The 13994-nt window shown below is 36.9% G+C and overlaps 1 protein-coding gene across 1 annotated transcript in view; it reads right to left on the minus strand.

Moving 5' to 3' along the window:
* ECT2L (epithelial cell transforming 2 like) overlaps positions 1-13994 on the minus strand; it is a 101590-nt gene that overhangs the window by 6181 nt on the left and 81415 nt on the right. The window contains exons 14-19 of the mRNA XM_069077241.1: positions 8584-8670; positions 5728-5942; positions 4483-4630; positions 1813-1886; positions 1559-1715; positions 468-533 (exon numbers count right to left, since the gene is read on the minus strand). Coding sequence (XP_068933342.1) covers positions 468-533; positions 1559-1715; positions 1813-1886; positions 4483-4630; positions 5728-5942; positions 8584-8670 — 747 coding nt within the window. The remainder of the gene's footprint in view (positions 1-467; positions 534-1558; positions 1716-1812; positions 1887-4482; positions 4631-5727; positions 5943-8583; positions 8671-13994) is intronic.

Raw genomic sequence — 13994 nt, forward strand, 5'->3', positions numbered from 1 at the left:
CAGTTACTTAGGTTAAGGAATAAGACCCCCAACACATGCAACAGAGATAATTTGGTAATAGCTAAAGGAAGAGGCAATGCTAGAAATTGTTCTAACCAGTTTTGAGTTCGAAAAATGAGATATTTTTTTCCTTTCCCTGTAACTCTTTTCCTTGCCTAACTAAATGTAAAAACAACTGCATCCCATCTCATCCAAATGACAGAATTTAGTTGAAATTACTAAATGTCCAGCCTATTAATATTTTCTGAACATTTTACTGTGTGAAGAGTCCCATATTAGCTACTGTTTGGGGGGGAAATGGAGAAGGGTACCCCCAGGCAAAAGTCTGATTGCAACATATGCCTAACGCTCTGATAAAGTTTGTACTACTACCCTTTTTATGAGTTACTTCTGGGCAGCAGGTCTACTTAAGCTACCAGAGGCATACGGAGCCATGAGCATAAGAGCAGACACACTAGGGTACTTACAGGGCATCCACAGACATTCCTTTCTATGTCTGACAACTGATCTTTCCTGTTGACGTTTTGCTTCAACTAGAAAACAAAGTTATTAGTTTAGATAAACTGAATAATTATAAACTTTGGTATTTATAAGGGGGAAAAGATTTAGTACAGGGACCCTTTCTACAACTTCTAGGGCAATACTTTCAAAATCTCTACCAGAATTTTTTCTTTTTGTTCTCAGTCTTATGAGAGAGGAAAAAAAAAAAGAAAAAAGGCAAAACAAGTTCATATTAACTACATGTTTTAAAAATCATCTTCCTGAGCATGTCTTAGCACCTCTAACATAGTCAATCCAGTCTCTTGTGCCTTCTACAAATGCAGCATTCAAACTATGATAAATGATCATTGTAAACTCCTTATCTTTGTATTCCTATGGCCTACCAGAATGCATGACATATAACTGGTAGTTAGATGTTTATTGAATTAATGAATAAGTGAATAATAACCATGAGGTACTAGAAGATTCTGAATTAGTAAACGTCAATGAATCAGGCAGAAAAGCCAAGTAATACATTTTAGAAAGATTTTCAATAATATGCTTTTACAGCGAAAGTGAGGAGGGGAAGAATTTTGTAACTCCCTTTAAGTCAGAAAATTAAACTTCTGTATTCCATTCCAAAAGTATTCTGGTTAATCAAGATTCTATTTGGCAGCATTAGTTCTTACAGGGGTGGAGAACCTGTGGCCTTGAGGCCACATGTGACCCTCTGGGTCCTTGGGTGTGGTTTTTTGACTGAGTCCAAGTTTCACCACACAAATCCTTTTATTAAGGGGATTTGTTCTGTAAAGTCTGGATTCAAGTTTAACTGATTTGGGGGGGGGGGCGGAGAGGGTGTATTTTGAATCACAAGGTTTGGATTACCTTGCCACAGTATTGCTAACTTTTAAAAAGTCCAAAATCAGTAATATTAGAGAATTTTCTTTAAAATGTTGATCTGCAAGGAAAAAGTTACACAGGACCTCAAAGTATCTTGGTCAAAATATCTTTAAATTAATTTCTACAAGATCTAGCTGCTGCAGTTACAGAAGATACAGGATCACATGCACCAACCAACCTGATTTATATAACCTATGTATCTTTTCATTTGCTTGATTGCAGTAGTCAGATCTCCGCGGTCAACATGCTCTGAAGGTGTATGAAGCCTCAGACCATAGAGAAGGTTAATGTATTCCTCAAATCTTCTTGGTGGATACAAGAGCAGCTCCTGCAGGCTACAGATAACATAGGGTAGATCTAAACCACCCGGAAAACCCAATAAACTCACTCTTTCTTGCTATTGCCACAGTAATGCCTCACCTCAAAACTCACCTCATCATTCTTGTAACAATGGTCTTGTCCTGCCTCTTCAAAAATGCCCGAAACGATGGAATCATTTCTCTACACTGAAAAATGAGAATTGCACCACTTAATTTTGTTTGCTACATAATACTACAGCCTTTCTTTCCTATGTGTATGTAAAATTTCTATCCAAATCCACTGAAAACCAATATACCATTAGTAGAGTAGAACCCCACTATAATGGATTCATATACAACACAGGCTAACTAATCCAACCCAAATATAACCATGTACAAGGAAAGCTTCCTATAGTATAGGCACTTCAAAGCTATGTGAGCATTTATTCTTTCTGAGCCACAGTTTTCTTATCTATAAAATGGGTCGAATAACACTTGCAAATGTCTACCTCACAGGTGGTTATGAAGAAAGCAGCTTTGTAAACCTTAAAGTGTAAATGTGGGGTTCTTATAATACATATTCAAGTCTTGTCCTCCAATATTATTATAAGTGGGTTCAACTGCACTTACAAATAAAATCTTCACCAAGTACCTAATCAAGCTGGATTTGAGTGCAGGCTTCACTATTATACTAACAGATTGCTTAACCTCCTCCAGTCTCAGTGCCTCATCTTCAAAATATGAATGAAATTTTCCTTATTTGTCTCAAAGGAATATATTGTGAAGGTCAAATAAGATGACAAATGTGAAAATGTTTTGCCAAAAAGAAGCACCGTTCAAACACAGAGTGGTCTGATGATAATGGAATCCAGGGTAAGCCTTAGATTGAATCATGGTCAGTAATGAATTAAGATCCCAATCTGATTAAAAGGAGTTGCCAAATCAGTTCCCAAAATGAAAGTACTAGAAATTACAGTAAATCCATGAGGAAGTGATGAAGTAGCAGGGCCCAGGGCTTTTGCTATTTGGCTCAGTTTTTCACCCACCTTAAGCTGCTAAGTTTTTAATCTGACATGTAATCAAGTTGCCCTGGATGCAATTTTTGTCTAGATAGGCAAATAGAGATACACAGATATGGACATATAGATCATACATCATATGTATGATATATCACACACAAAATATGTATATCATATGTGTATGACCAACCACACACACAGTTCTATGTCACATGTATATTACATTGTAACATAGGTCATGCACACATATATATGTAATATATTACAATATGATTTCACCTATATCTTCTATAATAATTTAGTTCAAAGATCTCTTTGCTGCCATTCATTGCCTAATGGAATCCATTAAAATTTTGCTTATGATGGAGCTTTTCAAAATGCAAGCTGGTGGTTCTAGTCACAGATATTTTCTCCCAATAGTATACTCTCCTTCTGTCTGTGATACTACTCCTTTATTTTGAGAGGGAGAGAGAGGGAGGCTCATACACCCATTATAAATGACCCCAAAGCTGAAAGTCCCTTCTATGGGAGCAATAACTGAAGCCAGAGGGAGCTGTGTATTCTGGTTTGTCCTTCCAGTGACAGAGAGCAGAGAACTGAGGAAAATTAAAAAATATTGTTAACTTCAAGCCTTCTGGGATAACATTAAAGAGATTCCTTCCTTTTCAACATGTTTTGGTGAAACACGTTTCTCATTCTAAGAACAACTGTGCTCACAGTAATAACTAGCTTTTTAGATAATGCTTTGAGGTCTGAAAAACACTTCATAAATCTTATCTCATGTTATCCTCACAGTAACCCTGTGAGAGAGGTGCTCTTATTATTTCCATTTTGCAAATGAGGAAATGGAGTCTGAGAAAGGCTAAGTGACTTATCTCTGGCAGGACTAGAATTCAGGTCTTTCTGATTCCAAATCCAGCATCTTCTCCACTTCACCAGGTAGCTGGTTCTAACCGTAAGTCCCTTTTATATGCATGAGAGAATTGGACCAGAAAGAAGTTAAGGGACTAGGTCAAAGTCACAAAAAATTCCAATAACGTTCTGTTCAAAGATTGAGGTGAGGGGACTTGTGGATGGGAACCTAGGACTTAAGTAGAATGTATAACATTTCCGTAATAAAAGACAACCAAAGGACACTTTTTCCCCTTGTCAGTGCTGGGTTAATGAAACTCTGGCAAGTGTCATCAAGTCCACTGAGGTTTCTTCATAGTTCTGAGCTTCTCATCTATTCTTTTATCCAGTGAGCATCGTTTCCAGACTGAGCCATAAGCATGATTTTAAAGGCAGATGATTGTGTTATGATCATTTGCATGAGGCAACCCAAAAACTAAGGGGAAAGAATAGGGTTAGGGACTACATCAGTGATTTCATTCATATGAAACTCCCAGATGAGACAATTTGGCCTAGTCAATATCTTTTCTGTATTTTAGAGAGTTGTCTCAGACACTGAGAGGCTAAGTCACCTGCTTGGGGTCACACAGCCAGTGTATGTCAAAGGTAAGACTTGAATTGTCTTCAAGGTCATTTTCTAACCTTTATACTATCTATATCTGGAAAAGAATAAAGAGGAAGGAGGGGAGAAGAATTCTTCCCTATTAGTGATTATCCTTTACTCAAGGAATCAAAGCTGAAGTTTCACTTTTTAACTCAAAAGAACCCTTGTGCAAAGTACAATAATTTGATCATAATAATAATATTAATATTCACAAAGTGCTTTAAGGTTTCCAAGCACTTTACATATGTTATCTCATTTAGTAACTCGCTAATGTCTTGGTCTTTGGTACCTTCTCAATTGTTTTCAGAACAATAGGGTAATTGTTGAAGAAGTTGGTATATGTTTTCAACTGAAGTCCAAACTTTATGAATATGTCTCCCAGGCATTGCGCTGGACCCCATTCTTGGAGTCTCTCTGTCAGTTCCCCCAGAAAATGCCTGTTAACATGAAACAGACATGATGGGTGAGCTAGAACCAAGAAGTACAATTCTCTGACAACAGGTTAAGACATTAATGTTTCATCCCTTTAGTCCACATTTTTAATAAGACTTGTGGCTGTTTTTTTCTCTTGGTGTTGACTCTGACCTCCAGAAGTAGGGGGTGTGGCAAAAAGTAGAGAGAAGGATCAAGCCCCTGAGCTCCTGAGGAAGTGTATTCCCCTCAATCCCAAGTGCCTCCTCTTTGCTGTCACCCAGAGCTCACAGAATACAGGGTGGCATTTAGTAGTGCACAGTACTCCCCCACCTAAGAGTTCCATCCCCTCATCTTCAAATATTTAGAGATATTAAGTATCCATAGAGAAAGAATTTCCTAAAACTTCTTTTGAAGATCCAAAGTTTATTAAATCCCACAGGAAGTTCTACCCTAAGTCTAAATGCAAATTTCTGGGAGAGGGGGTATGGTGGGCGAGGGCGGATGAGAAGGGGACAGTTCAAGGTCAATTTCTCTTATTCTTTCTTCATTGGAAATGGCTACAGTTATCTCTTCCACATCGTGACTTTTCTCATCATGGTTTGAATATATTGTAGGTTGGCATAAGAAATTAAATGGGAATTTGGGGGGAGTTTTGTGAAAGCCACAGACAACACAAAAAAGTCAGCAGAGACACATAATAAGTTTAGAAACTCAGAAATGCACACAATACATATATAATATATAATATCAACCCAAATTTTATGACAAGATATTGTAAACATCCAATAAAAGAAAAAAATTCAGACTTCTCTCGTATGGAGGACCAAAAAATTTTACAGGATTTTCCAGATCATGGGGGCATCATGCCCCTATAACTCCCACTATGTGGAACAGATAAATGTACTCTCCTTTCTGTAACAACTAGGTGCTCAATGACAGAGAATTGTTTGTCAGCCTTATCTTACCAAACTTACCTTTTGTTCCTTTCTCATTTGAGGTTCTCAGCTCATAAATAAATAATAATCTCCCCGCTTTCTCCTAACTATTTGATTACACTTTGGGAAATGCATGGTTTCCTTTCCACTACACAATATTTTGGTAGTAGGTATCTAACACATACCTATTGAGATCTAAGACACCCAGTATATCGGAGAAGATGATCTGGATGTCCGTGGAACTTAGGATGGCTCTGTTTGATGCCAGGGCTGCTTTCAATGGAGTGACATAAACATCTCTCACAGTTTCCAACATCTGTACATACTTTCTTTCACTTTTCAAGAGCTCTCCAGCAATTCTAGTCCTCTTTTCTGCCAAATCCATCTGGAGTTTCCTTTCCTGTGGAAAAGCATAAAAACAGATAGGAAAGTTAGAAGAAAACACACCCTTTCAAGGTTTACTGTTTCAGAATGAGTAAAAGTAGAGGTAGGCACAGGAACTAGCCTATTTACAAATTAACTTTTTGCATTGGGAAGTATTTTTGTAAGTGCAAGATATGAAATGCTAAGTGGAACCTTGATAATACTAACCACATATTTTTATGTACAATCTCTGTCATTGCCTCTCTCCAACAACTCCATACCCAAAAAGTTTGTCTTAGGATCATAGACAGATTTAGAACTTGAAAGGACCATAGAGCTCATCTAGATCACAGGTGTGGCTGCAAAAAAACTCTGAGTGTAGGTGAACTAGATTAAAATGTAATTGAGAAATGTTTAATAATTAAATTAATAAAAATTAAATAATTAAAATATAATACAGCATAATTTGAAGTTTTCTAAGTCAGAACGCAGCCTGTGGGAACCCATTTCTGTTACATAATATCAACCTGATCTACAGATTTTCATATGGCACTTGCCCAGGGCCATATAAATTGTGCTAGAACCGGGTTTTGAGCCTAGGATCTCTGTCTCCAAACCTTTTCACTATCCACACTGCTCTTTTACCAGATGGGCCTTAAAAATTCAGGAATATTATTTATAATACTATCTTTCTGCATGGTTCCCATAATATAGTTCTTTTATGAGAAAAGATAAGGGCCCTCTTTTCTATAGTCTCTCTCTGTGATCACATTAGCTTTCATAGATTAAATTATCATTTCTATGCAAACTAATCACAGATCTATGTATTCAGGCAGTGTCTCACCCTGAGCATCAATCCTGTACCACCAATTGCCTATTAACTCTTTCAAACCAGATTTCTCACACAGACATCTCAACCTCAACATGTCCAAAACTGAATTCATTGTTTTTCCCCCCAACCTACCCCTCTTACAAATTTCCCTCTTTCCTAATCTCCCAGGTTTATAATCTCAGCATTATCCTTATCTTCTCACTCACCCTCTTCCAACACATCCAATCAATTGCCAAATCTTGCTGGTTTTACTTCTCTGTTTTCCACATCCAAACATTTCTCTCTACTTACAGAGTCACCACCATAAGTCAATCCCTCATCACAGCTACCTAGATTATTGCTACAGCCTCCTAACTGGTCTCCTTGCCCCAAGTATGTTTCCACATGGCCACTTAGCTACCAAAGGTTAGAATTTTCCTCTTGGAGTTCAAATGGCATAAAATCTTGTTACAATAAAGCAAAACAAAAATATCAGCTCATAACTTTCATAGATTAAAATTATAAAAAGTAAATTTGTCAGAAAATGAAGATAATAAAAATAAGATTAATCAGCAGGCATTTATTAAGTACCTACTATGTACTAGGAAATGCACTGGGTGCTGGTGATACAAAAACAAAAGGAAAAGTTAATCAGTCAAAAAAATATTTATTAAGCACATACTACATGCCAGGCACAAAGCCATGCAGGTACAAAGACAGTCCCTGCTCTCAAGAAGCTCACAGTGTATTATGGGGAGACAATATGCAAGCAACTATGCAGAAACAAGCTATATATAGAAGGGTAAAAGCTATATACATAGTTCCTACCCTTAAGGAACTAGCTGGGGAAAATTATATTTGATCTGTCTTAGAGATACATTCTACCTAGTCATTTTATATAAACATGTTTGAAGCACACGGTTCAAATGGTAATAGAGTAGTCTGATTTTGGGAGAGTTAGGAAAGATTGCTATATTCCATCTGGTAATGTTTAGAAGTATATACCATATAGTCCTTATTTTCTTGGATCATTCCAAAATTCTAGCATTGGTTATAGATTTATACATTTGATTTTTCAAATACCAAGCCACTCAATGTTGTTTCAAGACCTCTCTGCCAAGGGGCCTTTTTAATGTTAGAAGGAGATATTATAGTATTCATCCTTGCCTTATAAACTCACTCCTATTGATTAGTTAGTTAGTAGATCTCATTGTGCAAAGACTACTGCAGACCACAAAGGTAGTATCAGTGTAGTATCTAGATCAACCCATTACCAGCAATTATTGAAAAATCATTTCTTTATATGATAGAATTAGACAAAATATCATCTTCTATGGGTAGGAGGTCCTCACCAGCATACATACATTTTAAAACAATAATTGAAATAACAACAATGATAACAATAATCACATTTATATAGAGCTTTAAAAGGCTTACAATATATTATCTCATTTAGAAGTTGCGATGATTTCCATGCATTTCTAAGGGAGAGAGTAAAAATTTGTTAGTGAATAAATTAAAAACAAGACCCATTTATTACTGTAGTGCCAGTTCTTTAAGTTATGTGTCAATATAATGCTGAAAAAGAAAATAAGAGCATGCCTTGGCCATGTTCACAGTTGGATAAATCAGCATCCCTCCCTGGCCTGTTTCTTTCATGGTTCAGATTTGGTTGAGCTAATATAACCATCATTTCAAAGAAGGTAAAAAGTGTCTGTTAGCATCTTTCTAAACTGGTTATATCATTTTTGTTTATTTTCAGAAAAGAACATTTTCATCCAAAAAAAAAGAACTTTAGAAGATGGAGTCAGAAAGCTGACAGCAGTGATCACAATGGAAAATGGGAAATATTTAATAAGTAACTTACCAAATTAACGAGCACCTCAAGTTTTAAATCATCTTCACTGGTACTAGTCTTTCTGTCCTGAGAATGATCTTCTTTCATATTTCCTTTCTAGAAATTGAATGAACACTGTGTTGTATGGGGACAGTGATTATCATATTTCTTCTGTTTTCCCACCATTATATGCTGGACACATGACAAATTATTTTCAGCAGAGGAAAATACAGACTTGTCCATTGATTCATTAATTCGTATGATAAAACTTTAGGTCAATAAGTATATGTTCTTTAGTAAAATTCCTTGGCTCTCTGTTCCACTAAATGATTTTATATATTAAAACACCTATCCAACTTTTACCATCTTAAGCTCGAGAAGATTCATACTTACACAGAATTCCATTCTCTCTCATCAGCAAAGACCAACGGAATCACACAGCTACTACCCAGATCACTAGCCTCCGGGGATCACACTTGTCCTTTGATTATAGCCCCTCAACCTCAAATCTGACTGGTCCCTACTTATCAGCTGAGGGCAAATTTGTCACCTTATTTTTAAGACCCAAGAAGGGAAATTCTCAGGAAACTTGATAAAGTCTTATTTCTTTTATCTTCTAATGAAAATAACTTGCTATAACCATTGCAGTGACCTGTATCCCTCCTGTCTCTTCACAGAATCACATCAAATTTCTTTCTTTCTTTAATTTCCCTTAATTTGTTGTTGTTGTTGCAAGGTGGGTGGATTTGCATGTGGTAGAACTGCACCTGAAATCTTCGCTCAAAAAAAATGTTCCCCATTTCTTAAAGCTGGCATCTATCTGGACCTGGCATTTTCCAGCCATCTTAAGCTAAGTCACACAGTTTAAAACTGTGTTCTAGGAATTCAATTATTTCATTTGCCCTCCCTGCTTGATGCTGCTTTATATTATTGTTTCTCACATGTAATAATGATGGTCAGGACAGAGAGATTTGGTCTGGATTGAACAAAAATGTCCCTACAGACCTACCATCTCAACAGAACTACTTCCTTACTCAATTTTCCACAACAATGAGCATGAATTCAATTGCTCATGGCACAGTCAGAGTAAATTCTAATAACACTAATAAGTAAAATATATGCCAAAGTTTAGGCACATAGGATCTGAGACTTAGAACTCGAATGAATCTTGGAGGCCATCTAGGCCCATCTCCTTATTATACAGATGAAGAACCAAGGTCCAGATTAAATGACTTGCCCAAGGTCACACAGGTAGGAAGTGGAAGATCTGGGCATCAAACCCAGGTCATCTGACTACATTCTTTTCTCTTCCCACTATAAAGGCTTAAAGCTACCATATGAAAAATAAGCTTACCTGGTCTGGGACAAAGGCTAACCACATAGATTTAGAAGTTCTGAGAAGAACAATGTGATGGCTTCTTATATGTGTCACCCTATTGTATAGGTTGACCTAATTTTTTTCTGTATAAACTCTCCATGTATATGGCCCTCCCCTCAAACATCATGCAAACAAAGAAACCAATGAATGATTGAATGAATGAATACACGTATAGCATTAATTAGCATGACTAGTGTTTTGTTTCACTTCTGGTTGGCCAGATACAGCTTCTGGTATATATATCTTTGCTTCTGTGAAGTCAGTCTGAGGTTGGTTCTGGGAAGTCTGAAGTTGATAAACTTCTTCATTTATGCAAGACATTGAAGCTGATACAGTCTGGGGGTTGTATTAGACTTCAAACTAAAACTAAACATGATACTAGATTTTCACTCTTACTGAACACAGCAGAAGTAACAGTGGCAGTGAAATGAGCACATTTAGAAGCAAAGCATGAAAGGTTTGCAAGATTTTGGCATGTTTGGCCATGTGGGGTTTCTGTAAACAACCTTTCAAACCTATATGGGAATGATAAGGTAGAAGGGTATCTTCCAGCCATCCAGGCATGAAGCACAGTTTTTGGTGACATGTCTATTATTGTTGTTAGTATCAGGGGCACAGTAACACTCCTGTTCCATGGTATGTGACAGAGAGATCTCTCTGATTAGTGGCTCAGTTGTGGTGGAAACTATTGCCCTTCTTCAGGTACAGTGTGTACACATGACCAGTATCCAGGGGTAACTGTCAGGATGGGAGTCACTGTTTTGACAATTATCCCTTGGTTAGGCAGATGAATCCTTTCCATTTCACTCCTTTAGTTTTAGAACATTTCCCGACACTCCCGGAAAGGTCGTTAAAACATTTATCTCAGCAGGATATATATGTTCCCACTGCTGTAAGAACAATAGTTTTTATGAAGTGGTGGCAGGCCTAAATGCATTAAAAAAAATCACTTGGCAAATACTTCCCATTTCCTTCTGTACTCCCTTAATCAATCCCCCTTGGACTAGTGGAGGAAAATTAGCAGCTAGTTGCCAAAGCTTCTCTTCTTGGTCAACAGGCCATGATACCTCCTGGTTTTGTCCAAATGGCTCCTGAGATCCCATGAATCAGTGCCATAAAGTCATGGGCAAATAAATGAAAACCTAATATATGTTTGACTAATTTGGTAAAAGGCCAAAAGAAATCCTTAGTATTAGGAAGTTTATATGCCTTTGGCTGTCACAGGCACATTAAGGTAGCAGAACACCAGGAAATCCTGTTTTCTAACAGTACAACATCTTTTGAGCTCCAAACCTTTGTTTTAGAGCATCAGTGGGTGATTATGATGGAATAAATCTCCTTGGAGTGTTCAAAGGTATAGGCCTATTGCTGCTTGAAATGACAGTAGTATATGACTTCAGAGAACTAATTGTAAAACATTCCTTTGTCTTCTCTGTGTTATAGAAGAGAATGAGGGTCAAAGATTGACATGTTTTGCTTAACTGTATTCCTTTGTCACAAGGAAGATTTGTATTGAGGGAGTGATATTTATAGTAAGAAAGCACAGTCAACACAATTTTTAGAAGACATTGATCACCATAACTTCACTTGAGGTTTGAAGGAGAAAATGGCTGATAATAATAGTAATAGTAGCTAACATTTATAAAGCACTTATGTTCTAGGCACTGTGGTAACCACTTCATAATTATTATTTCATTGATCTTCACGTCAACCCTAGGAGGTTGGTACTATTTTCATCTCCATTTTATTGATGAGGAAATTGAGGTAAACAGAAGTTAAGTGACTTGCCCAGGATGACACAACTCGTAAGTGAGGTTGGATTTGAATTCAGGTCTTCTTGACCCCAGGTCTGGAACTCTGTTCACTGTGCCACCTTGCTGCTAATGTCAACTTGGAAGGAGGCTTCCAGTGGAGGGTCCCAGATATCTGTTCTAAGAGCTGCCCTTTGGAAGAGGGAGTAAACTTGTTCTGTTTGATCCCAGTGGGCATAGCTAGGAATAATGGCAGCGGTGTGCTGGAACCAGCTCATAAGAGCTAGGATATTGTTAAATTCTCAGTGTGAGTATTTACACCTCAGAAATCAGCAGACACCACAAGGCAAGGCTTGATTTGTTGTTTTGTTGATTGTCTAGACTTAAGAAAGTATTAGAGAAAATGTTAATAAACATAAAAGTGTGTTGTGTATATTATTTTCTGAAGAGTTGATTGTTAAATGTTTATCAGTATACCTTTGTGAAATGAATAGAAGTTACAGAGACAGATATAGACTTGATATCATAAAAAGCTTCCTAACAGAGTTATTGGAAGTCTTTAAGCAAAGGCTTGTCAGACATACTTTAAAGGGGAGTCCTTACCAGGTATGGGTTAGACAGTAAGTCCTATGAGGTAGATCCTTTCCACCTTTGAAATTCTGTGATAAGTCCAAGGATAAAAATATCTTCTCATGGTGCTTACCCAGAGGCTTAGGGCATCAGTTAAAGGAAGTTTTCTTAGCTCACAAAACATTTATATATTTATATATATATAAAGTTTATATATATATAAACACACTCAGTTGGACACAGAAATCTATCTTATCCAATAGGCAAGTAGGAGGGGAAGGGGATAAGAGATATGGGGGGGAGGGGGGGAGGGAAGGATGATAAAAAGGAAGATGGATCAGGAGAGGTGGTGGTCAGGAGCAAAGAGACTTTTGAGGAGGGTCAAGAGAGAGGGAGAGAGGAGATAAACAGAAGAAAATAATTGGACAGATGGAAATACACAGAAATCATAACAGTGAATGTGAATTGGATAAGCTAACTCATAAAATGAAAGTGTATAGCAGAATGTATTAGAAATGAAAATCCAACAATATATTGTGTTTAAGAGACGCACTTGAAACAGAAAGACACAGTCAGCTAAAAAATAAAGAGCTGGAGCAGAATCTATTGTGCTTCAGCTGAAGTAAAAAAGGCAGGTGTAGCGATCATTATAGTGGTGCAGTGCACAGAGCGCTGGGCTTGAAGTCAAGAAGACTCATCTTCCTGAGTTCAAATCTGGTCTCACTTACTAGCTATGTGACCCTGGGCAAGTCACTTAACCCTATTTGCTTCAGTTCCTTATGTGTAAATTATCTGGAGAAGGAAATAAAAAACCACTCCAGGATGTTTTCCAAGAAAACAAAAAATGAGGTCACAAACAGTCACACTCAACTAAACAATGACAACAACAACAAAGCAATCATGATCTCAGACAAAGGAAAAGCAAAAATAGACCCAATTAAAAGAAATAATCAAGGAAACTACATTTTCCTAAAAGGTAGACAATCAAGTAATATAAAAATTTTTTACAGAAAGTTTCTCTGATAGAGGTCTCAATTTTCAAACATATGAGGAACTGAATCAAATTTATAAAAATAAGAGCCATTCCCCAATTGATAAATGGTCAAAGGATATGAACAGGCAGTTTTCAGAAGAAGAAAACAAAGCTGTGTATAGTCATATAAAAATGCTCTACATCACTATTAATCAGAGAAAGGCAAATTAAAACAACTTTGAGATACCACCTCCACATTAGAAATGACAAATATTGGAGGAGATGAGGGAAAATAAGTACATTAATGAATTGATGGTGAAGCAATGAACTAGTCCAATCATTCTAGAGAACAATCTGAAAGTATTCCCAAAGGCGATGAAACTGTGATCCAATAATACTACCACTAGATCTATACCCTGAAGAGATCAAAGAAAAAGGAAAAGGACCTTTATGAACAAAAATATTTTTGCGGTGGCAAAGAAATGGAAATTGAAGGGATAGTAATCAATTGAAGAATGACTGAACAAGGTATGGTATATGATTATGATGAAGTACTATTGTACTATAAGAAATGATGAGGGGGTGGTTTCAGAAAAACCTAACAAGGACTGTATGAACTGATACAAAGTGAATTGAGAAGAATCGAGATCATTGTGTATAGGAACAGCAATGTTGTAATGAAGATCAAATGTGAAAGACTTGGCTACTCTGATCAATGCAATAATCCAAGACAACTCCAAAGGACTCATGATGAAAAAATGATATCCAC

The sequence above is a fragment of the Petaurus breviceps genome, unplaced genomic scaffold (assembly GCF_028583685.1).
Source record: "Petaurus breviceps papuanus isolate PSGF00001 unplaced genomic scaffold, PetGlider_PUasm1.0 90977, whole genome shotgun sequence".
Lineage (NCBI taxonomy): Eukaryota > Metazoa > Chordata > Mammalia > Diprotodontia > Petauridae > Petaurus > Petaurus breviceps.